This window comes from Dermacentor albipictus, chromosome 1 (genome assembly GCF_038994185.2).
Source record: "Dermacentor albipictus isolate Rhodes 1998 colony chromosome 1, USDA_Dalb.pri_finalv2, whole genome shotgun sequence".
In the NCBI taxonomy this organism is placed as follows: Eukaryota; Metazoa; Arthropoda; class Arachnida; order Ixodida; family Ixodidae; genus Dermacentor; species Dermacentor albipictus.
This window is the reverse complement of record NC_091821.1, coordinates 334760514-334783873: the sequence shown is the minus strand read 5'-3', so window position 1 is coordinate 334783873 and position 23360 is coordinate 334760514. Positions and strand designations below refer to the sequence as shown.

At 46.2% G+C, this 23360-nt stretch overlaps 1 protein-coding gene across 1 annotated transcript in view; it reads right to left on the bottom strand.

Annotated features, from left to right (window-relative positions):
* The window catches only part of LOC135915051 (zinc finger protein ZIC 5-like), a 99864-nt gene extending 78218 nt beyond the window's left edge, over window positions 1-21646 (bottom strand). The window contains exon 1 of the mRNA XM_065448032.1: window positions 20693-21646. Within this exon, the coding sequence (XP_065304104.1) occupies window positions 20693-21533 (841 nt within the window). The 5' untranslated portion in view covers window positions 21534-21646. The remainder of the gene's footprint in view (window positions 1-20692) is intronic.
* Between the last annotated feature and the right edge of the window lie 1714 nt (window positions 21647-23360).

Below are 23360 nucleotides of genomic sequence, written 5' to 3'. Positions count from 1 at the left end.
TATACAGTATAGCGTGTTTCGTATACACTGTTTCGAGTGCCGAGGGCAGCGCATCGTGTTTTCTTCTTTGCGCCTCGACCTGATGATGTCCCGCGTATATAGCGGCATTTGACAGGTCTTTCGCGTGGCTCGTCCGTTTCCGTAATAATTTCCCGCTTATTTCCCGTCCCTACCATATCAAATAGGCATGCATATAGAAGCGGATGCCTTGCGGCCTCGTCTGCTCCGTCACTTTAGCGCGTATCGGAGCTTTCAGGCTTTTCATATATTCTTCCTTTGTTTTTTTTAAATTCACACAAATGTTTTATGTGCCAGACTTCCGCGATAGTTTCTCCCATGCATGTACGTAAGTTTCGAAATCTCTTGGGCCTTAAATCACAGCGAAAAAGTGCGTATAGTGATTTTGGGTGTGACAACCTACTTGAGGTTCATAGTTCCTTGTACTTTTGTGAATATATACAGTAGACACATGTTAAAATACACTTGCCAACGAAGAAATATTTTGCGGAACTACATATGCTTAGAGCGCCGTAATTTGTGAAAATATTTCTAGAGACAATGAACTTCAGCAAATGGCCGGGACCAAACGGAAGAAAAGGAGACGGAGAAAGAAAGAAGGCAGAGACCAGTACATCCGCGTCACCTTTCGTGCCGTATTTATTGATTGATTTCTTTTTCTTTCTTTCTTTCTTTCTTTCTTTCTTTCTTTCTTTCTTTCTTTCTTTCTTTCTTTCTTTCTTTCTTTCTTTCTTTCTTTCTTTCTTTCTTTCTTTCTTTCTTTCTTTCTTTCTTTCTTTCTTTCTTTCTTTCGCAATGAAGGCCTGCCCAACAATGTTTTTGACACTTCAGAGACTGCGAATATATAGCCTTAGAATACACGCCAAATTACGCAGAATGTAGGCAGAATACAGGCGAAAGTATGCCGGGTGTTTCCGTGGACTTGTATTTGTGAATGAACAACAGTGCAGAGGCACTATACAACGTCATACGTTCTCTAAGAAATATAGAAGGAAGGTAAAGAAACGTACGGATATTAACTATAGCATTTCAACCAGTTTGCTACCCTACACTGAGAGAAGCGAAATATGTTTCACAAAGGTTACGAGGGGGGAAAACAACAAACAACGCGAGTGCATTGACACTGGAACTTCTAGCCACGGATTTAGAGGTTCGCCGTAAACTTAAGCCGTATTTGAGAACCGCAATAGCCCTTCCGTAGCCAGCATTGTTTAGTATTACCTCAGCATTGTGCGTATAAAAAAAAAACTAATAAATTTGACATTCTGAGCAACTCGTTTGCAGGTACGGATGATAACGTCAGATTGGTCTGTGCGTAGGTGCCTGTGTGGGTTTCCTTTCTTTCTTTCTTTCTTTCTTTCTTTCTTTCTTTCTTTCTTTCTTTCTTTCTTTCTTTCTTTCTTTCTTTCTTTCTTTCTTTCTTTCTTTCTTTCTTTCTTTCTTTCTTTCTTTCTTTCCTTCTTTCGTTCTTTCTTTCTTTCTTTCCACGCTTTGCGCGTAGCTGTCATCAGACTTATCCCTGAAGCATCATAGTCTTTACCGTTCCTAGTCGTCAGCAGAAATCATGGTCGGGATGCGAGTGAGTCAGTCGGTGGACTGGCCTTGACACTGAACTTCATCGCGGCGTGTCCAGTGCGGTGGCACTCGTTCCGGAACCCCCAGCGGCTCCCAGCCCGTAATCCTGCGACGATATTAGCTTCGCCTCGCCGCCATCCTTTACCGCCATCACATCCGAAACGAACGCGGCCACAGCGGGAGACGCCCTGGCGGATGGCGCTATGCTCGTCCCAGACGCGTAGACGCTCAGGCGCGATTGAGCCAAGGACAGTTATTATTATTTTTTAAATGAACAATTGTATTCAATGTTTTCACTAACTTTTGTTTTCGAGAGGGTAGTCCGTGGGCAATGTATATCGCCTTTCACTTGCAATCAGCCGAATATGAAACGGGATCACTGCTTAGCGTAACAAAATCAGTACGCGCGTCACAGAGCAGTGGCAATCCAAGACTTCATGGAGAACCAAGAATTCCTTAAGCTCAAACCGCAAAACCGCAGTGTATGACTGCACTTTGTGCCTCCGCAGTCCACAAAACAGTTCCCAAAAGGGTACGCCAATATTGGAAGAAGTTTGTCTTCGCCGTGAAGTCACGGAAACGAGTGAATGCAATTGGGTGGCGCATATGTGTATACAAGTTCCCCATTATATAGTTGGACAGCGCGATGCGTTTGGAACTTCGTCCTTATATAGGCTGTCATCGACTGGCCGGCCACAGACTGGTCGCTAACAGACGGAAGTAAGAACATTAACCTTATTAATAACCCTTATTCCTCTTTCTATTCTCCTTTCCCCCACCCCCAGTGTAGGGTAGCAAACCGGATGCTCTTCTGGTTAACCTCCCTGCCTTTCCTATCCTTGTTCTCTCTCTCTCTCTCTCTCTCTCTCTCTCTCTCTCTCTCTCTCTCTCCTGTTTCTTATCGCCACAGGGCGGAATAACGCCATTAAGAAAAAAGAAAGAAATTGTAAGGGTTGCTCAATGCACAAAACGTTAAAGAACCCCAATTGGTCGAAATTATTCCGCAGCCCCACTACGGCGTGCCTCATAATCGAATCGTGATTTTGGCACATAAAAAAACCCCGTAATATATATATATATATATATATATATATATATATATATATATATATATATATATATATATATATATATATATATATATATATATATATATATATATATATATATATATATATATATATATATATATATATATATATATATATATATATATAAATAATGAGAAGCCAACAAACACTGACACCAAGTACAACATAGGGGAAATTGCATGTGCTTAATAAATGAAATAAAGTAATGATAAATTAATGGAAATTAAAGTGGATGAAAAAACAACTTGCCGCAGGTGGGAACCGAACCCACAACCTTCGCATTTCACGTTCTCCTGACGCCTGCGGCAAAAAAGACGTTCCACGTCCGCCGCCAAGGTCTGTGAGTGGGGGCGCTGGCTAACACTCCCAGGGTTCTACTAGTACACATAAATACCCAAGAAAGTGGATGGGGAAACGCCGCCGCGGTAACTCAATTGGTAGAGCATCGCACGCGACATGCGAAGGTTGTGTGTTCGGTTCCCACCTGCGGCAAGTTGTTTTTTCATCCACTTTAATTTCCATTAATTTATCATTACTTTATTTCATTTATTAAGCACATGCAATTTCCCCTATGTTGTACTTGGTGTCAGTGTTTGTTGGCTTCTCATTATTTGACTAATAAATATCGGGCCCCTCGGTTAACCCCCTTTCTTCTCGTCTATATATATATATATATATATATATATATATATATATATATATATATATATATATATATATATATATATATATATATATATATATATATATATATATATATATATATATATATATATATTCAATGTACAAGCAAAGGTATACACGGAATACCACCGCGCGTGTGGCATGGTTATTGGGGCGTGGATGACGGGAAAGAGAAAACAGAGGGAAGAGCACGCGTTATGGCCCGCAATGAAGCTTCACACCTTCTTGTTACATGTTTAAGGAACACTGAACAGCGGTCGTGCACTGAGCTGTTGGACGTGGGGTGAACAACCAAGTGATACTGCAAGGGATGCACAGGCGGAGCAACTATACCGTCCTCGATCGCCAGGCTAAACCAGCCTCCAGCTACAACCACCACTATTCGGACAGTCCATGCATACCGCGGCATACCGAGTCTATACACAAGGCCCTTCGAGGCAGGTGCGGGTGCGCGGCGTCTGGGCTTTGAATTGGACGCGATGTTAATATGTGTTTCTCTCTCACAAGAACGTAAAACCCTAATTGCTCACTATAAACAAATCGATCATAATCATGCGAATCTCGCAAACACACATCAAAGAATGCGATCGTGAACGTAACGCGCGGGAAACGTTGCACACCGCAGATATAAGAAGATCGTGGCTCACTGTTGCCGCAGCCTGCAGTGACGAGCGCCGAGGTTCCCTCGCGTATACTGTGCACATAGCTATTACGCTTGGCTTGCGTAGCTATACCAGCTTGACGCGCTTCCCTGCCCCCCAGTCTCCCCCTTTCCTCCGCCTTTTCCAAACACAAGCTTTCCTCTTTCGGGTGAATCTGCCGAGCCGTGGAAGGCGTGTCAATCAAAGCCAGTCCACCACCTGCACGCGACGAAGCCCCGGGCACACTGTAGGGTCAGTGTGCGCACACTGGAGGATATAGAAGCGTATGCAGTGCGAGAAGGACAGACAGACGCCGCGTGTATGGCGTACAAAAAACAGCTTCGACAAGCGTTATGTATGTATATTTATATATATTTTTATACGCACTACGCGCGCATATTCCCGCGCCATCTGCGGTGTGAGCCGCGATAGGCGCGCCTAGCCATCCGCGGCAAGGCGGCCTTTTGTCTGGCGCGCGCTGACAGCCGTTCGCGAACTTCGGCCTCCGCGATCGGTCATGATGCGGAGCCTCTTTGGCACGTACTCGCGAGCCTTCCGGGCGTTGTACTCGTAACCGCCGACGCACTTCACGTCAGAGCAACATCGGTCGTGAGCCGGCACACAACGTGCGTTTCTGCAAGTATCAGTACATGCAGCGGCCCGAACGCGCCCGAGCACGCGGATGCATATGAAGTCCGGTCGGTAATTGTGCAAGTCATCTGTAGGTTGCGGGCTCCGTCGCCTGCGTTCGTGGAGGCAAGTATAACGTCTCTAACGGGCGCATTAGCAGCATCCGTTCCACCCCCCTTATCTCTCTGATCTTTCTGTTCCCATTCTTCCTTCCTTTCCCAGCGTGTGCACATAGCCACCAGGCGCTTTTTTGGTTAAGATCCCTGCATACTTTCTCGCTTCTCTAGCTCTCCTCCTTTCTAAAGAGTGAGCAGGCGCTGTGCCCCTTCAGGTGGCAGTTTGCTTTGCCTTTCCTCGCTCTGCCTTTCCTGTCAAGTGTATATAAGTTTTAGATAATAATAATAATAATAATAATAATAATAATAATAATAATAATAATAATAATAATAATAATAATAATAATAATAATAATAATAATAATAATAATCTCTAACAGGTGCATGGGGAAAGGGGCGAGAAGTCCCTTATAATTTTCACGTGTTCGTCGTGCTCAAAAGCAACTGTGAAAGCCTGGTGTGTCGCATGTACACCGCTCTTGCGGGTGATCACTACGTCGGTGCCGTCAATTTCATGGACCGCGGGTGGCCCATCTCAGAGAGTCTACATACTACTGTTTTGGTGGGCCCGATCCCTCTCAATAGCGAAGACAGACCTATAGCTTCATATGGCCGGCCTTCTTACCGTAATTGTGTATTTACACTGGCATCAGTGTCAGACTCATCTGCGTATCGGAAACGTAATTCACGTGTTCTCCTTGGTACGTGCATGATATGCAAGGTGCAGCAAAATATGAGTGACACTACAATCTTCACTGTAAAAATTACTGCGCGCAGCATTAGTATATACGTATACACAGTGTTGTTCCTGCAGGATGAAATGCAATGGAATCGGCATTCAGTGAAATAAGCATATATACACCTCACCCGAATACCGTATATTCATGGGTGCACGCGTTCGCTACAGCTGCATGCAACTTGTTCTGTTTTTCTGATTATAGTTACAAGCCTAGAATGTGGTTACTGCAGCTTTAAACACTGCAGCTGCCTGCCGAGTGTTGGCGGTATGTTGCTCCACAATGATTTATGCGGGTGATGTGCACCAGTTAAAGGTCAAGTTGTCACGGAACACTGAAGTATAGCTTTGCTGCATACCTTGCTTTCTTTTTATGGAGCACGTCTTTCGGTCTCTCATTCTGATTTCTTGTTGATTATTTGTTAGGGCCTCAACGATTATTATCATTTTTCGTCAGCGCGCGAACATGAATGAGTCGTGCTGTACAAGCAATACATTGTTTGCCCCCGCCTTACGTAATGCCTCCGGGCCTTTAAGGTGTCAATAAATGAAAATACAGTTGACCTTAAACGCTACTCAATGTTTTCGTTTGACCTGCTTTTTCTTTCTTCTATTACACACAGCAGCGGAACCAGTTTCAAGACATGTCAATACTCACTGAGACAAGCAGTACGACGAAGAGGGAGAGAGCAACAGAAATGAAACCGAAAGGACACTCGCTGCACTGTTATATATATATATATATATATATATATATATATATATATATATATATATATATATATATATATATATATATATATATATATAAAAATGAGAGCGCTTGAGCTTCGTCTTTAAGAGTGGAACGCGATAACATTCAAAGATCCCTGACTGCTGTTATGCCTAGCAGACGCAACTTTCGTTTCCAGTGAACTTTGTGCGCATGCGCTACTCTTGCTGAGCTCATCGCTTCGCGCCGTCATCAAACACTGACCGCGGCTGGCCAGTCAACGCTGGCGTGGTATACACTGCGAATGTAAACTGTAGTGTTCTACGCAGATGTGTAAGTTGGCTTTCCTGCAGTGCGTTTTCAGCGCTCACGGACGATTCAGTGAGACGTAGAAAGCTTCGCTTTAAAAGAAAAGAAATCGAAACAGGAAAAGGCAGCACAAGCATTTATAACGTGAGCAGCTGCATTCGGCACGGGAAGCAGCAGCACAATCCTTATACTGATGTCGCTGACAGGTGAATTCCCCACGTCTGCTGCGTCGGCACGAACGTGCATTGACTGGCAACGGTGTTGAGCACCGGAGCATCGTCTACAAGGCAGGTGCAAAGTTCGATGAAAGGTGCAATTTACGCGCTATCTATTTGAAGGTATCAAGCAGGGTGTCAGTCTACATAATCTTGTACATGCGAATACGTCTGTGTAGGTACGTGGCTGTCTTTGCTGGTTTAGCCCTTACAAAACTCGAATGCCGTTGTATTTCTCATATACTTTTCATTGAGTATTGAGGAATTGAGTATTACGCATACTTTTTGTTGTAGCAGGTTTCTACTGGGGCTCAACGACGTTGACAATATGGCGTTCTTTCGTTCCGGCACGCTGTTTAAATATGCACATTTTCTTTGATTTCTGATCTCTGTATGTATCTATGATCGAAATTGTTTGCTGCTCGATTAGGGCGCTACGGCTTCTTATAAGGTCGCACTCGCACAAAGAGCGTAGCAAGCATATGGCTAGCTGAGACAATATTTTACGAACATGCTGAATAATATATGACACGAATAGTCTTGTGGCAGGCAATGCCCCCAGGACGTCAAGAATATCTTTACTTTGTTTTAACATAAAGAAACATATGCATAACCTCAGTCGTGTAAATTAGGCTGGCTGTTAAATGCACTGCTCGCATATAATGTCACGCACGCTCGGTGACTGACTCTTCCGGGCCATTGATCAATAGAGAAACAGTTCGCCGACTCCTGAAGTAGGTGTTTTACCGACGTTTGCGAAAGAGTTCAAGGCGGTTTAATAGCCGCAGGGCGTTGCTCTGTGACTGTCGAAGAGGAAGGGAGGGAGGGGGGGGGATTGCATACTTTCATAAAGTTCATTGCCGCATCCGGGACATACCACGCAGCCGTGAGTGTACGTGACAGCGCCAATGAGCGACGCGATTTCTTGTTTTCGCATCAGGTGCAGTGCCTTTAAGTCGCACACTATAATTATTGTGTATTCTAAATGCCGATACTCACGAACCAAAGCGCTTAATCAATATCGGTTCGCTCAACGGCTATGGCGTTCTGTTGCTGAGCGCGAGGTCGAGGGTTCGATTCCTGGTCGCAGCAATCGCGTTTAGATGAAGGCGAAACGCTTAGAACCACAGATGGTCAAAATTATTCCAGAGCCCGCCCTTAATAATTAATTGGAACAGCCAAAAAATAAACGTGTTCGCAAACTTTCCTTGCTGAGGAATTATGGAACAGTGTTCCCAAAGAGGGAAGCGAAACGACTGAACGCAATTGTTAAAAAATAAGCAATTATGAAAACTTGGTATTTTTTTCCCCCTGAGTTTGCTTATGTGTCTCGACCACTTGGTCATGGCACCGAGCAGTTGCCTCGCGTCGCAAATAACAGGGCCCGTATTCCGAACACGTTCTTACGCTAGAATTCTTCGTTAGGGAAAATTTATCTATTAGTTATCACTCAACAGACAACAATGAGACAGCTATCTTGCGCCAGGTTTATCTTGGTAAGGCGCCATAGAGGGGCAAACACGTGCAATTAATTAATTAACTTACAGGGTTTTACGTTCCATGAGAGACAGGGAGGAAAGGGGAAAGGCAGGGAGGTTACTCAGAAGCAAAGATCCGGTTTGTTACCCTACACTTGGGAGCGAGTGGAGGGGAAGCTAGAGTGACAAGACAGAAGAGATATAGAAAGAAAGCGAGCACAGATTCACAGTCACAGTCGGTCACTGCCATTGCACACAATCACCGCACAGCACAGTAGCACTGTAAACATCAGTTCAGGCTACAGCCTCTTGTCTAATTCTGTTGTCTTTAATATCTGCAACAGAGCCTCGTCGCTCTCAGCTGTGGTGGCTTGTGATGTCGGCACTCTAAAATGGTTTCTTCTGTTAATGATCTTTGGTCCAAGTGCGCTATCGCGATTGCGATCGATCGTGTCAGTAAATTGTAGCGTGCCAAATTTAAACCACGTTATGATTACAAGGCACGCCGTAAGGGGAACTGCGGATTAACTTATACCCCCTGGGGTTCTTTAACGTGCAGCCAATGCGTGGCACAAGAATGTTTCAGCATTTCGCCCGCATCGAAATGCTACCGCCGCACCGGGATTCGATTCCGCGCCCTGGGCCGATTAGACGGCGCGATCGTTTCCACTTACACCACAGCTGAAAAGATGGTAGAAATAACAAAAAAGAAATAAGGTGCGAAAAATTCACACAATAACGCGATGCTACGCGCTACAGCTTTGAAAGTCGGTAACACAATTCACAAGCCCTTAATACCATGAGCAAGCACTTAAGGCCTTGGGTACCGAAGCCCGTCTGGACCAGTGTACTAGAACTTGTTTCTCTGTCAAGGGGCGATCACACTAACTGTCTATCTGATCGTGCTGACGCTTGAACGGTGGTCAGCGTTCCTGACGATTAAGACGTGTAGGAGTAAAAGGCACGGAAAGGCCACAGCGGAAAGGATAGTATGACGGAGGAAAAAGACTATTTACAAAACTATACGCAGTAAACTCTCATCATAACGAAATCGCTTTATTCAAAATATTGCATTATTCGAAGTTTTTTATATTCCCGCGTTACTGTGTCTTTCCAATAGTCCATCCGCTTTTGGCGAAATACCGCTTACAACGAAGTCGACTGCCCGTTCCGATCATTTCTTTACGCCGAGCAGGCACGTACCCAGGGGGGGGGGGGGGGCCCGGGGGGGCCCGGGCCCCCCCCGAAATCAAGTGGCATACCCCCCCCCCCCCCCCCACCACCCACGCCACCACTCCTCAAACATTCCTAAAGCGCCACCAGATCAATGTTGAGACTTGACAGCTGTTCATCCGTCAGCATTATGCTGCCTTTTTCACTCCTTTTAGACGGCGGTAGTTATCGGCACCTCTTGTAATGTGAAGGACAGGTTTCTCATAGATTCCGCACCCGCGCGATTAACTCGAGATGCGTTCAGTTGTCACCATCTATTCAACCGTCATGCGCATAGCTGTTGCTTTTGTTAGTTCAACCTTCTTTGTTTAGGCTGATCCTGGGACCAGGAGAGGGATGCGGCTGTTACTCAGCTGGTCTGTACTCTCATGGAACGAGTTGCGGCCGGAGAAAACGCCAATTGCGTTTAACTTTTCCCTTTGCTTCATTATTTTCTTGAGTTACGGCTCGCCGGGACGCTGGCAGATGCCCGGAACCATATACACGTGATATGGGTCAGATAAGGTGGGAAATAAAATAATGTAAAAGAGCGTCCATCATTAAACCCTGCAATAACCCTTAAACCCATAAGCACGATGACTGTCGCCCGTTACCTCGTCCGTTTTTCCGTAACTGTATAGTACTTTTCGTGCAAAATTGGCAACTGGAAACAAAAATCGCAAGGAGTTGAGAAATTGAGCGGTCTACTAAGGGATAGAGCCAAGACAACAACCAAACTGCAAGCAAAAGCGAATAATAAAAAAAGTTAAGTGTTGTTTATGAGACAATTTATGGATCAACATCTTTTTATTGAAAAAGGAAGTAGAGAAAACGCCGCCGGAAGTGGAGAACAATTACTTGTTTTGAATGACGATTCTACAGTTATCGGTCGAACCGCCTCACGTAGCCACTTCTCTGCTGTGCTTATGTGGGTGTTTTTCTAACCTTTCGCGGTGAGCGCAGTACGTCTAGAATCGCCGAGTCCTGCGCTCTACGCGGTTGTATGGGACTGGCGGCCGCACATCGTTACGCAATTTGCGGAACTGTCAAAACTGATCAAGAAGGCGAAAATAACTGATATTCAAAACTATAACATGAGAAACACTGAAGAAGCCGTAAAAAATGAACGCAGCCTGAAATCAGTAAAAAAGAAACCTGGCATAGGACAAACCATGATGTATGCACTAAAAGATAAAAAGGGGGATATCATCAGCAATCTCGAAGATATAGTAAAAGCAGCGGAAAAATTCTAAGCTGACCTGTATACAGTACCAAGAGAAGTCACGATACCTCACTTAGAAACAGTAATGAACAGGATACAGAAACTCCTATTTTACAGAAACCACATTTGAAACCCCCAGAAACCCAGAAACCCACATTTGACAGCTTCTCTAGAGTATAAACACCTGGCATTTCCTTGGCATAGCGAATCTTGTTACACAAAGTTGCTTGAGGTCTGCCTCACCAAATTACGCTGCCGCATTCCATCCCTAAATTTCTATTTATACAGGTTGGGTTTGGTTTCCTCTCTCCTTTGTTCTTTTTGTGAGGAGGAGGAGACGATACACCACTTTCTTCTATCTTGCCGCCGCTTTGCTGCGTTAAGAAAACGATTGTTGGGGATACCTTTTCGAAGAATTGGCCTGGACTTGACAGAACCTGCAATTCTTTCGTTCTGGGCATCCACTTTGGGATTCAGCCACAGGGATGCATGCTTCGCTGTCCAAACATTCCTTACAGAATCTAAACGAATGCCCTGCTAAATTTTATTTCTTTTTATTGCTTTTAAATTAATTATTACTCATTCAACGGCACCTTCCTGATTTCATTTTAGCCGGTAATTCAACCCTATTCAATGCTATTCCCATAGATATTAGGAAATTTATGCTCTATATTATTTTGGAATAATCCACCCATTTCTTGGCCAATGCCCCATCGTGGGTAGGAGCCGCACGTGCCACAGGCTACAACAACAACAACAAAGGAACAAGAGATCAGGATCGTCAGTCGGCCACTAGAGACTGTGAAGGAGCACGTTTACCTAGGTCAAATAATCACAGGCAACCCTGATCATGAGAAGGAAATTCACAGAAGAATAAAAATAGGATGGATCGCATACGGCAGACATTGCCAGCTCCTGACTGGAAGCTTACCATTATTATTGAAAAGTAAGGTGTGCAATCAGTGCATTTTGCCAGTGCTGACATATGGGGCAGAGACTTGAGAGCAAGTTAAGGACCGCGCAAAGAGCGATCGAACGAAGATTGCTAGGCATAACGTTAAGAGAGAGAAAGAGCGGTTTGGATCAGAGAGCGAACGGGTATAGACGATATTCTAATTGACATCAAGAGAAAAAAATGTAGCTGGGCAGGTCATGTAATGCACCGGTTAGATAACCGTTGGACCATTAGGGTTACAGAATGGTCACCAAGAGAAGAAAAAGGCAATCGAGGACGACAAAAGACTAGACGGAGTGATGAAATTAGGAAATTCGCGGGCGCTAGTTGGAATCGGTTGGCGCAGGACAGGGGTAATTGGAGATCGCATTGCAGGGAGAGGCCTTCGCCCTGCAGTGGACATAAAATAGGCTGATGATGATGATGATAGTGATGATGGAGGTGGTGGGCCCCCCCCGAAAAAAAATCCTGGGTACGTGCCTGACGCCGAGGTTTTACCGCATGTGACTGTGTCACATCGTTAACCTAAGTCCACGTACATATAAAACTGCAGATTGTGTTGCTTTAGGCGAGAAGGCTAACACGATCAAACGTTCGTCTGCGCGCGCACGAGAGCGAAGTGGACAGCGCAGCTGCGTGCTCCACATAAGCCACGGCCGCGCGTCGCACAGAGGGCGCACACATCGTCCGGCCGGGCCTGGTTGTCGGCTGGTTCTACAAGCGGATTAAGCGCGTGGCGCGTGTCTGCGGCCGATAAGCTGCGGCTCCAGTACTCCGTCTCCTCCTCGGTTTGTGTCGATGTCCTGCGCGCTTTGGCCCCGGAATGCTTCGCGCGGTGCTCGCGACTTGATTGAGCTGCCGATAGCGGGCGTGTATCCGTGCGTTCGTGTATACGTGCGTCTGCGCGAGCGTGTGTGTGTGTACAGACTAACGTGAGCGCAACTTGCGTGGAGAAGAACGGAGATCCCATCTCTCTTGCGCGCGCATTTAGCGAATCACGTTTAAGAAAATTTAGCGCGCCGACCATTGATACATATCTTGCCATTTCTTCACCGCACGGCTTATATAAGAACCTTCTGGTAATTTACCGCGTAAGAGACGGCGGTTTCACTGCACACCGATTAGATCACGGCGGATGACTGCGACCACGTGGGCATTTGTAGAGTGCATTTACTTACCGGCAGGTCTCCCTATAGGATTGAAAACACGGCGAATAAAACTGGTTTATGATGTTTTCTTTCCCTATGCTGTTATAATGCTCCTGGTCCATACTGAATTTGCCAGATTCGCGGCGGCAATTTGCCAAATTCATGGATTTTCCAGCAGTTTGTAGCTTTATTTCTCTCTTGTTTTTACCCTCACCGACTGGTCTGTCGTCATTGAATAACCATCCAATGCTTCAAAAGAACAACAGAAAATAATCAGCAACCGAACACTCCGTACAGATGGCTCAATAGTGAAGCTGAAACGTGCGTGTTAATTGGGTTAATCCCGACGGTTAATTAAACGACGGCTTGGTAGGCTGCCGGGTCCTCTGTAGACGCAGTTACATCTGCTTGCGCTCGGCTGCACGAGCTTGTTGTTGTGCCCGGGCTGCAGCATTGGCACAACGTAGACGAGCTCGTTGCCGGTTCTGCCCGCGGCGTTGCTGATCGAAAGCTGCCTGCTCCTCGGGAGTACGTATGACGTGTGGCCTACCCATTTCGGTGCCGGAGAGAAACTGCTGCGCGCTTGCTCGCTTGCGACGGAGGGCAACAACGTCACTATTGGCGTAGCCAATCGCGCGCCTCTCTATCTTTCCTCGCGCATGCGCGTGTGGTTGCGCCGGAGTTTTCGGCGTACAGGCGACAGACGGACGGACGAATCGGCTGGCATATACAACTTCGTTGTAAAACATCTTACCATGCATTCTAGACACGTACATTGGACAACCATAAGCTTTTTTTTTTCTCCCTGCGAATATATTGATAATATATACACACTTGATTAACAGTTCTATTGACGATGTCCAATTCCCTGTCCTAGCCCGATTTAATACTATTTTTCATTCTTTTCTGATGGTACGTACGTTGTCTTACATTTGGGGAATGTGAGTTTACAAAATAAGAGTGCTTCTTTACAATGTGCAACGAAACAGATGGCAGACTTAACTCGGGAGTGTGTAGCGTCTCCTCATGCATGAAGTTTCGTAGCGAATTTCTTGCGCTTTAGTTTTCGTCATACACCGCGGATTTCAGTACTAGCTCCTGGTTGCATTTCCGCTTGGACACATATAACTATAGTTTTCAATTGCTAGTTACACAGAGGTACTCAAAACAGCATTCAACTGCGATTAATTTGTAATCTGTACAGCCATATACGGGCTCGAAGCATCTGTTAAGCGTAATCGCAAATGTTAGCAACGACGCAAAGTGAATGTGTACAGCGCCTTATCTCAGGCATACAGACAAAAACTAAATTGCGTCAAGCAAGCTCACCGTCTGAACGGACATCGAAACGTCTTGTAAATGGTTTAGTTTAGTCAATAGAATAAAAGTCACTCAATATAAGAGAAAATCAAGGTGGCGGAAGTAATAATCACGTTTGCAGCGAATTCAAGGAATCAATATCTTCTTTCAGCGCATAGGCATAACAGTGAACGCAACACTAGTGGTACAGCAACAATCGCGCGTCATGTGTTTACATATAAAATAGCTTTTATAATCAAGCGAGAGACGGGCGCTGACGAAACATTCGTGTGCATAAAGGCGCCGTATTGATGTGACGGCGATTATGTTGTATGACAGTCTTAACTGCAGTAATCATTTGATCATGTATTGGCAAACTTTATTCAAGGGAGCAGTGTGTATAAATTCGTAAGTTCAGGTGGCTGAGCACAAATCGAAGGTTTACTTCCACCTCACTGCAGTTGGCGTTATCGCGAGAATGTGCGAAAGAAAGAAAGGTTGATTATTGCTGTAAAAGCACGCTGGTCCGAACTTTTATGTACTTTGAGGCAGTCTCAGCTAGGTCATTTAAAAGGGAATCAGAAAAATAACTTAATCAGCTATCCCGCGGTATATATACGCTGAAGAGGCTCGGGTATGCCGTTTCGCCGAGTTCACCTTTGTGTGCGCTTATTTCAGCAATTTTCTATAGCCTCAAGCGAGGCGTTTCCAAAGATAGCTTGAAAAGCCTGCTATATAGTGTGAACACAAACATGGTCATATCCTTCAGCAAGCGTGTTGTATGTTCGGAACAAGAGAGTTGGGCTAGTTCTGTTGCTTTTGCTGCGGATTATAGTTTTTAGCACGAAAAACTTTTAGCAGAAAAATAAAATGGACAGGAAAGAGCCTTCAATTGCCTGTTGAAGTATATAGCGCTATGTCCTGTTCCGGCTCATTTCACGTTAAAAGGTTTGTATATATGATGAAAGTGCGAGTCATTTAAGAATGGAACATTCATTATCGCTGCGAAAGCGCAGAAACTAAGCGTTTCTTTTTTTGTTTTTTTTCCAGGACAGATCAGCAGCCAAATCCACGAAATATTTCGTTCGCGAATGTTGTTTGCAATGTCATTGACCGGCGGGCCTTCTCTAGCGATGTGTGTCCAACATCATGATTGGATTGCAATTCGCGTGCAATTTGTGCACCCGCACAAATTGCACGCCGCCCTGTTGGCCATTCCTATCAGGAATGAATAGTAATTTGTAAATGCGACGCCCAACCACATGCGATACAGTAAAGTTTTTTCGCGACGGGAGAGTCCAGGTGGCAGGCGACGTCGCAAGTTAGGGTCGAGAGAGTGCAAGCGTGATTTGGTGAAACCCGGTGGATGCCATCGTAAAAGTGTGATGTAGCGAGCAAGTGATTGAAGTTGTCGCGCAGCATCAGTCCTTGAAAGTGGTATAGGAACCCGCTGATGTTTTTGGTGAGCCGAACGCGCAGCTTCATTTGCGCAAGTCGTTGCCGACAATTCTGCAATCGCTTGGCAACCATTGAAACACAATGTCGTGGCTTTTCTCGAGCGCGTGATGATGAGCGTGCCTTATTTCGTACACAACTGCTCGTGTAACCCATTCTACGTATACGGCAAATTGTAGAGCTTGTATAGGGCTTCTAGCTTGCAGGTAACTTGTGGCAGCGATTTATTTGCGTGGCATCTATTAGCTCGTTTCACCCCTGATTTCTATTGTTCAATTGTTTTCAGACGTTATCAACGAGAGTAAGTTTTTCGTCGACGACCGAATATAGTTACCTACGCTGCACGTATCGATAGACTTACTGACGCGGACTCCTTAAAGGTGCAATGACCACTTTTTCAGGACCGTTGTTCGTCATCGACATTATCGATCGTTACTATTCCCGATTACAAAAAAAGAGAGGAAGTAAACCACCGACAGTATGTGCCTAAACGATCAAAATTAACTGCCATGTACCTATCGCACACACGCGCTTGGACGATAGTCTATGTTTTACCTCTTTACCAAGAAGGTGGGACTGGTCAAGCTGCCGTTATGCAGCTTTTATATATCCTGCCATCCCTACCGCTTTGTATACATCAGTGTACTTATGTGGTAAAATAAACTTCTTCATATAGTTTTCTTTTTTCGCATAACTGCGGTGAAATAACCTCCGTGAAATTTACATCATGCACGCTCAGAACCCGCATTCTGTGTTACCGCTGTCTTCGTTGAACGTTTAGCGATTTCCAGAAGTGGCCAGCACGCTATATGACTGCGCGAGCAAAATACAGAAATCTACCACAGTATCGGTAGACGTGCTCCACAGTACGTATATAGGTATGTAGGTTGTCCCAGCTGACGTTAGCCAAGCTGTTAAACGACGGCAAAAAAAAAAGAAAATATTAAACAAACACGGTACGAGATGCAATCATAAGACCCATGGCGTCCGGCCGTCGGCCCTATGACAACCGTACGTCGTAGGTTTCATAATTGTATCTCGTGCCGTTGAGCAACTCGGCTAACGTTAGCTGGGACGCACGGCACATATATCGAGTGTCACGTTCACATATGCATGCAGTGGAAAAGGCCGCGCCCGCACGAGGCGCGAGGTTGGATAACTCGGAGTGAGAGCGCGCTGAGAAAGCAGTTCTTACGTCATGGCTTTTATAACTCCCCCCCATGCAAAAAAAAAAAAAAAAAACGGCGTACGCATAATGCCCACTCCCCAGCCACCTTCCCCGCTCGATAATCCCGTTTAGGAATCGCTCTCGCGCTGTCCTGATTGCGAAAACGGTGTCACGATACATCCGACCTTATGTGAAGAGTACTCGATGCCTTTCACGTTTACATTTAAACGTCATTCACGCGTTCCTCTTGACGGAGACAGCCTAAATGACGCCGTCTACTGTTCAGCACTTTTCAGCGTTCTCACTTCGTCAAAATGACGGCTGTCTCTTTGCTATATACATATTGCGTGGGATATAAGCGAACAGCGATACATATTTACATATAGAACCGAATATATACACGGGCGTTAGCGAGGAACTTCACATATATGTGTATAGATAGCATACTTAATATGGTTTATTTTATTGCTGTTCGTAATACGAGGCAGACGAAACGAGCTAAAGACAAAAGAAAATGAACTTAGTACACTTAAGCAACTCTGTTAGCGCCGCTAGCTGGAGGAAGTAAAGGGCAGCTTGTGAAAGTCCGCCTCATGACAATGCGCTCTCATGACAATGATCACAATGAAACAAATGACTTCCGCTTAGATGCACATAAAAGCATCGGCTAAATGCGTGATAATTTGAATTTGTCAGCTAATATATCATTCGAAGGATGCACAAAGATAACGACAAAACTCGTCATACCACGCTAACAGTGATACTTAAGCGAGTAAACAATAGTTATAGGTTTCGCATTATGTTTGAATAGCGGTTCAAAGTAAAGAAAAAGGTTCAAAATAACTAAACCAGGTAATATTTCGTTGTATCACGGGCAGCACCTAAGTAAAAAAAGAAAAAAAAAGAAAAAGAAAGAAAACAAGGACAGCTCCATTCAGGCGCTTCCTCTATGCAGCAACAGTGCGTTTGATTCGACAACAATCAGTACATTGGTTACAAGAATACATAATGATTTTTGGGGAAGTTGACGACTAACTCAGTTGACAAGTACAGACAGCCACGGTATGCGCTGTATACTGAATACTTAGGTATATACAATGTCAAATTATCGCCATATTACCAAACTACTGAACGTATTTGTTGAATATTTAAAATAATTACCATTGCTTATTTGCCGTCTCAAGTATTCATGTCGGCATGCCCATTATTACTTCGTCCAATAAAGCCAGTTCTGGTCATAATGTAGCGATGGTTACCCAAATTAGCACGTTTACCCGGTTTGCTTGCAACACCATGCTTGCTCACCGATGGCACGAAAGAACTATTCGTTAGTAGGCAGTCGTTTTGTTTCTTAGTGCAGTGATGTAATTAAGTTCATACAAGCACTCAATTACACGTCCTTTTTCTTCTTTTTTGTAGGTTATAGGATTTGGAGCTAAAAGCAATGCGACCGCAGCTAACGAACAGTAAATTTTGAAAGCTGATGATGCCTCTACAGAGTGCAGCAGTTCGTTAAACATTTCTGACCTAATGGTTCACAGTCGTCACAGTTATAGCACCACACTAATATATATATATATATATATATATATAATATATATTATATATATATATATATATATATATATATATATATATATATATATATATATATATATATATATATATATATATATATATGTTTGCTATATGTATACATGCCGGAATTTTACATCATATGATGTTGTGTTTGAACTTACGTCAGGAAGACAAGAAAGTCAGCAACAGTAAGAAGAACAAGAAAAAAGTATCAAGCCGAAGTAAACGAATGGTCATATATAAGCCCTCTCTGGCGTAAACACAACAGCAGGGCTTTCGTGTCTCTGATTGCATCCCGCGTCTGCCTCGTAGTCATAGGAAATCATTGGTATCTATCTGTACTCGTATATAAAGTGACATCTATGCTGCTAATCACTCATCTCTGCGTTAACCAGTATATAAATAAAGTAAATACATGTATATAGAGAGAGTGAACATATAGCTGACGCTTTCAGTCGCTAAAAAAAAAAAAAGGTTCATAGAAGGGACAGTAAGTATATATATATATACTTCGTGCAGCATCACCTCGACAGTTATGCAACGACGCGACTTATGTATATAGAGTGCATACGGTAAGCTCTTTTCTAATATGTAAGTGGGTGGACATTTGCGTTACAGAAGGCAGCACTGACACGACATTATTTAATTGTCGTGGGACGAAAAAAAAAAACTAGAATGCTCTGCGTCTATACTCTTTCTGTTTATATAACAGAAGGCGAGAGAAATTGATACCCACACTCGAATTTGTCCGGAGGCTCGCAGCTCGCTGAATGCAATTCGTCGAAGTCACATGCGCAGCAACTTTGTGCACTGCGGCGTATATACACTACGCGCACTGACGTATCCATTAACTTTTGTACACTTGGTAAACGCACACAGAACTCGCATAACGAATGCGATACAAACAAAACTGAGGATATCGGCGCCGTAGTGTTCTTAATTCATCATCATCATCATCTTTTATGTCCACTGCAGGACGAAGGCCTCCCCCTGCGATCTCCAGTTGTCCCTGTCCTGCACCAACCGATTCCAACTGCCCGCAACTGTTCCCAATTACTGCTGGACAAGTTGCAGTATTGCGCGTCCGTTCAGATGCAGCGAGCGCTATTGCCGCACCTGGAAATTGCGTCAAATTATGTATTAGCAGCCACTGTCTGTATACGGTTGTTCCCGTCTTCACGCTATACTGCATCCAATTTGACGCCTATTCGCAGTGTACTCAATGTTCCCGCCCCCCTCCCTTTTCGGTTAGTGATCGGCACGTCGTCTTAATTATTTCGAAAAATGCCATGAATAATAATAATAATAATAATAATAATAATAATAATAATAATAATAATAATAATAATAATAATAATAATATCACGCCGGATTTGTTTAACAAATCTATTCTTTGAAGAAGTTCGCTTAGCGTTAAACTGGTAGAAGCGGAGCTTGTTTAAAGTCAAGCAGCAAAATGCTTTCATGTATACATGTAAGACACAATTTTTTTTTTTTAATAACTGCCCACCGATGGGAATCAAACGTGTTTGTATTAATGTTCTCGCTTCTACAACGAGACTATAGCGTCGACATGCCTCGTACGAAAGGCGGTCGATCGGTGTAGCCGACCAGAATTTGTCACGAAACCTGTTCGCGTCAAGGAGTGACGAGAGTTGCGTGCGCGTCTGTCGACCCGCTAACAAATGAGTGCTCGAGCACGGCAGGCAAGCCGCCTCACAAATTGCCGATGACGGGCGACGCGCACACACGGGGGACCCGCCTCGATCGTCGACTGCGTCGGTGCGTTACGCAGCAGAAAGGGGACCCCGACGTCGCCGCGCGCGGGTCAAGTGTGCATAATAGGCTCGACGACGCCCCACGCCGCGGTGACGGAAGGGGGAGAGCGAAAGGAGGCGCTCGCTCGCTTGCACTCGGATTGCGCGGAAAAGAAACACCTTGTGGCTAACGGCGTAAATAATGGCCGGCGCGCTGTCGCTTCGCCGCTGGACTTCGATCCGCGGGACCCACGCCGGTTCGTATACGGGCGCGCTTGAGGACTCCTGCAGCGAGTGCAACGTTCTGCGAGCGTTTGTTTCAACGGAAAGGGCGCGACTGTGGGCTGCACATCTCGCTCAATGTAGCGATTACAGAAACAAACGAAATGTTTGTAGCAGGAATAATTAATCACCAGGTCGTTGGCTCGTACAGGAACAATCACGAATGAGTGATTCCCTAATTCAAGGAGAGAAAGGTATCTACGAAGGCCATTCATAGCAAGCCGCGTCGTTTGCTGCTTACGGTCACCGGCAGTCAGGGCCCGCTGAGTGTATAGGTCCCTACGGATGCTTCTTTCGGAATCACTCGCGTGAACGGGGCCGAGAAGCCGCGCTCCAAACATCGTGTTCGTGCGCACGGTCAAAGGAAACGAAACAGTATATAGGAGGAGGAGGCTTTTGAAAGCCACTGACCTGTGTGCGTTCGCTTGTGGATCTTGAGGTTCTCGGATCGCGCGAACACCTTCCCGCAGCCGGGAAACGGGCACGGGAACGGCTTCTCGCCGGTGTGCACGCGAATGTGGTTGACCAGCTTGTACTTGGCCTTGAAGGGGCGGCCGTTGCGCGCGCAGTCCTGCCAGAAGCACGCGTGGTTGGTGCACTCGGGCCCCCCCACGTGCTCCACCGTCAGGTGCGTCACGATTTCGTGCATGGACGAGAAGCTCTTGCCGCACGGCTTTCGCGGGCTGCTGCTGCTCAGCTGCGCGTGCGGGTGGTGCGGATGGTGCGGGTGGTGGTGGATGGCGGGCGGCTCCACCCACATGCAGGTCAGCTCCTGCTTGACCGGCTGCCGCATGTAGCGGAAGAAGGCTCCGTGCGGGTGGCCGCCCATCGACGTCGCGTACACGGGTTCGGGCCGCGTCTGGAACGCGTCGCCGCGGTACACGTCGGCCGCGGTCAGCGGCAGCCGCGAGGTGTACAGGTCCGGCGCCGCGGCGTGGTGGTGATGGTGGTGCACGAACATGCCGTCGGCGGCGGTCGCCGCGTGGTGGTGGTGGTGGTGCGGGGGCGGCGGCGCCAGGTCGGTGGCGCCGCGCAACAGAAAGTCCCTGGCCACGGCGGCCGTGTATCCCGCGGCGGCGGCCGCCGCGTGCGGGTGGTGCGGGTGCATGGCGAATCCGTTCTGGAAGTGCGGCGCTTCGGCCGCCCCCAGGTCCTGGTCGAAAGGGTCGAGCCGCGCGGCAGCCGCGGCGGCTGCGGCGGCCGCCGCAGCCGCCGTGCGCGGCCGGCCCAGGCTGCCGGCGCTTTCCATCATGTTGCAGCTGCTGGCGCGAGCATCGTCGCGCGCTGCGGGACGACTCCTCACTCACACTGAGCGCGCGCAGGCACTGCTACTCCCCGGAGCGCGACGCCTGCCCGCTCCTTTGCATCGCCTCCCAGCGGCTGCCGCCGGCGCTGCTGCTGCGCCCGCCGCTGCCGCGGACCACGCCCACGGGGAGGCGAGCCCCCGTGGCGTCGCTCCGCCTCCCAAACCGTGACGTCACGGAAGCGGTGCGCGCGCGAACGCCCACCCCTACCGCGCCGGCGTGCGCGCCGGCTTGTTTTGGCCTCCACTCACCGCTATTTACGAAATCGCGCGGGTGCAAGCGAGAGGCTCCCGACACCGCTACGCGGCAAATCGGTAGAGGCGTTGCATTTACGCCTCGTATGGAGGCCAGCCGAGGCACGATGGACTTCTGGCGAGAGGACGCTCCGAGTGAATTAGCGTAGCGGATGGAGCGCAAAGTTTTCCGTCGTCGCCATCGTTTAGTGGATATAGTGCTTCCGCAATTATCTCATTTGCCCAGCTTCAAAAGAATTGTTTCGTGAATATCACGTAGTCGCGAAAACAGAATTCAAATCTCCAAAGAGCTTTTACTTAGGTCGTATTGCCGGAAAGCTTTCCTGGCCAACCGTCTTGAGTGAGGCAGGTGCGTACACGTTTCGCGATCACGATAAGTCAAGCTCCTTCATCGCTCCCAAGAAGCGCGAATGCCAACACACGAGGTGACGTCGGTGCCTTCGCGCATACATATCGCGTTCCGACCAAGCGGTAGTAAAACGTGAGGCGAATCGCGATGACAACCGTCTTCCGTCATTGCGAGGCGCTTATATGGTGCGCAACACTTAACGCCACTGGCGTGCGGCTCGCCAGCACAACAACGCACTCACTCTGCACGATGGCACCGGTCCAGACGCTCGGCGCGGACTCGCAGCTGCACGCATGGTCGCCCCGGGCCACAGAACGGACTGCGGCGCTCGCGCAGTTGTCTCTGCCGTGGCGTTTCTCTTCAAGGCCGATCGATTGCGGTTTGTTTCGTCTGCCCAAACGAGTGCAGGCGTTGTCAAGGTTGACAACAACCCGTTTCTGTATACGCTTAGCATTCACACTACAAAGGCACGTGCGCCGAGAAACCTTTCAAGCGGCAGGCAGCTATATAGCGTGCGTGAGCGAAACGTTGTGCTGTGACAAGCTTGCTGGCTGATATGTGGTGCACACGTATCGCTGTTGCACAGCTGCAGGAGCAGAAAATAGCGTTTTGCATACTTAATTACGTGCTTGGAGCTTTTTAATTACTGATGTTTAGCGCGTTATGTGTCGCTGCAGTGCAATGTGATGCCGAAAGATGCGAAGTGATGCACCCTGAGCTGACAAAGCATAAATCGCATTGGGCGCATTTGCATACATAAGCATGCAGTGGAGGCGCCGGTGCACTTCGTGGCAGACCTTATATATATATAATATACATATATATATAATATACATATATATATATATATATATATATATATATATATATATATATATATATATATATATATATATATATATATATATATATATATATATATATATATATATATATATATTATATAACTTAACTTGAGCTGAACCTTAAAAATAGGAAAATGCTGCGTAGCTGGGAGGAACCAAGATTGTTTGCCGTCATTTGGACATACTCAGATTATTTTCTTTTGCATCCCGCCTCATTAGATAATAATTAGATAATTAGTCTTAAATAATTCATAAACGTTAACATATATTATAATTCGATGAAAAGTTTAAATGAGAAAATAAATCACAGAGAAACATAAGAAACTT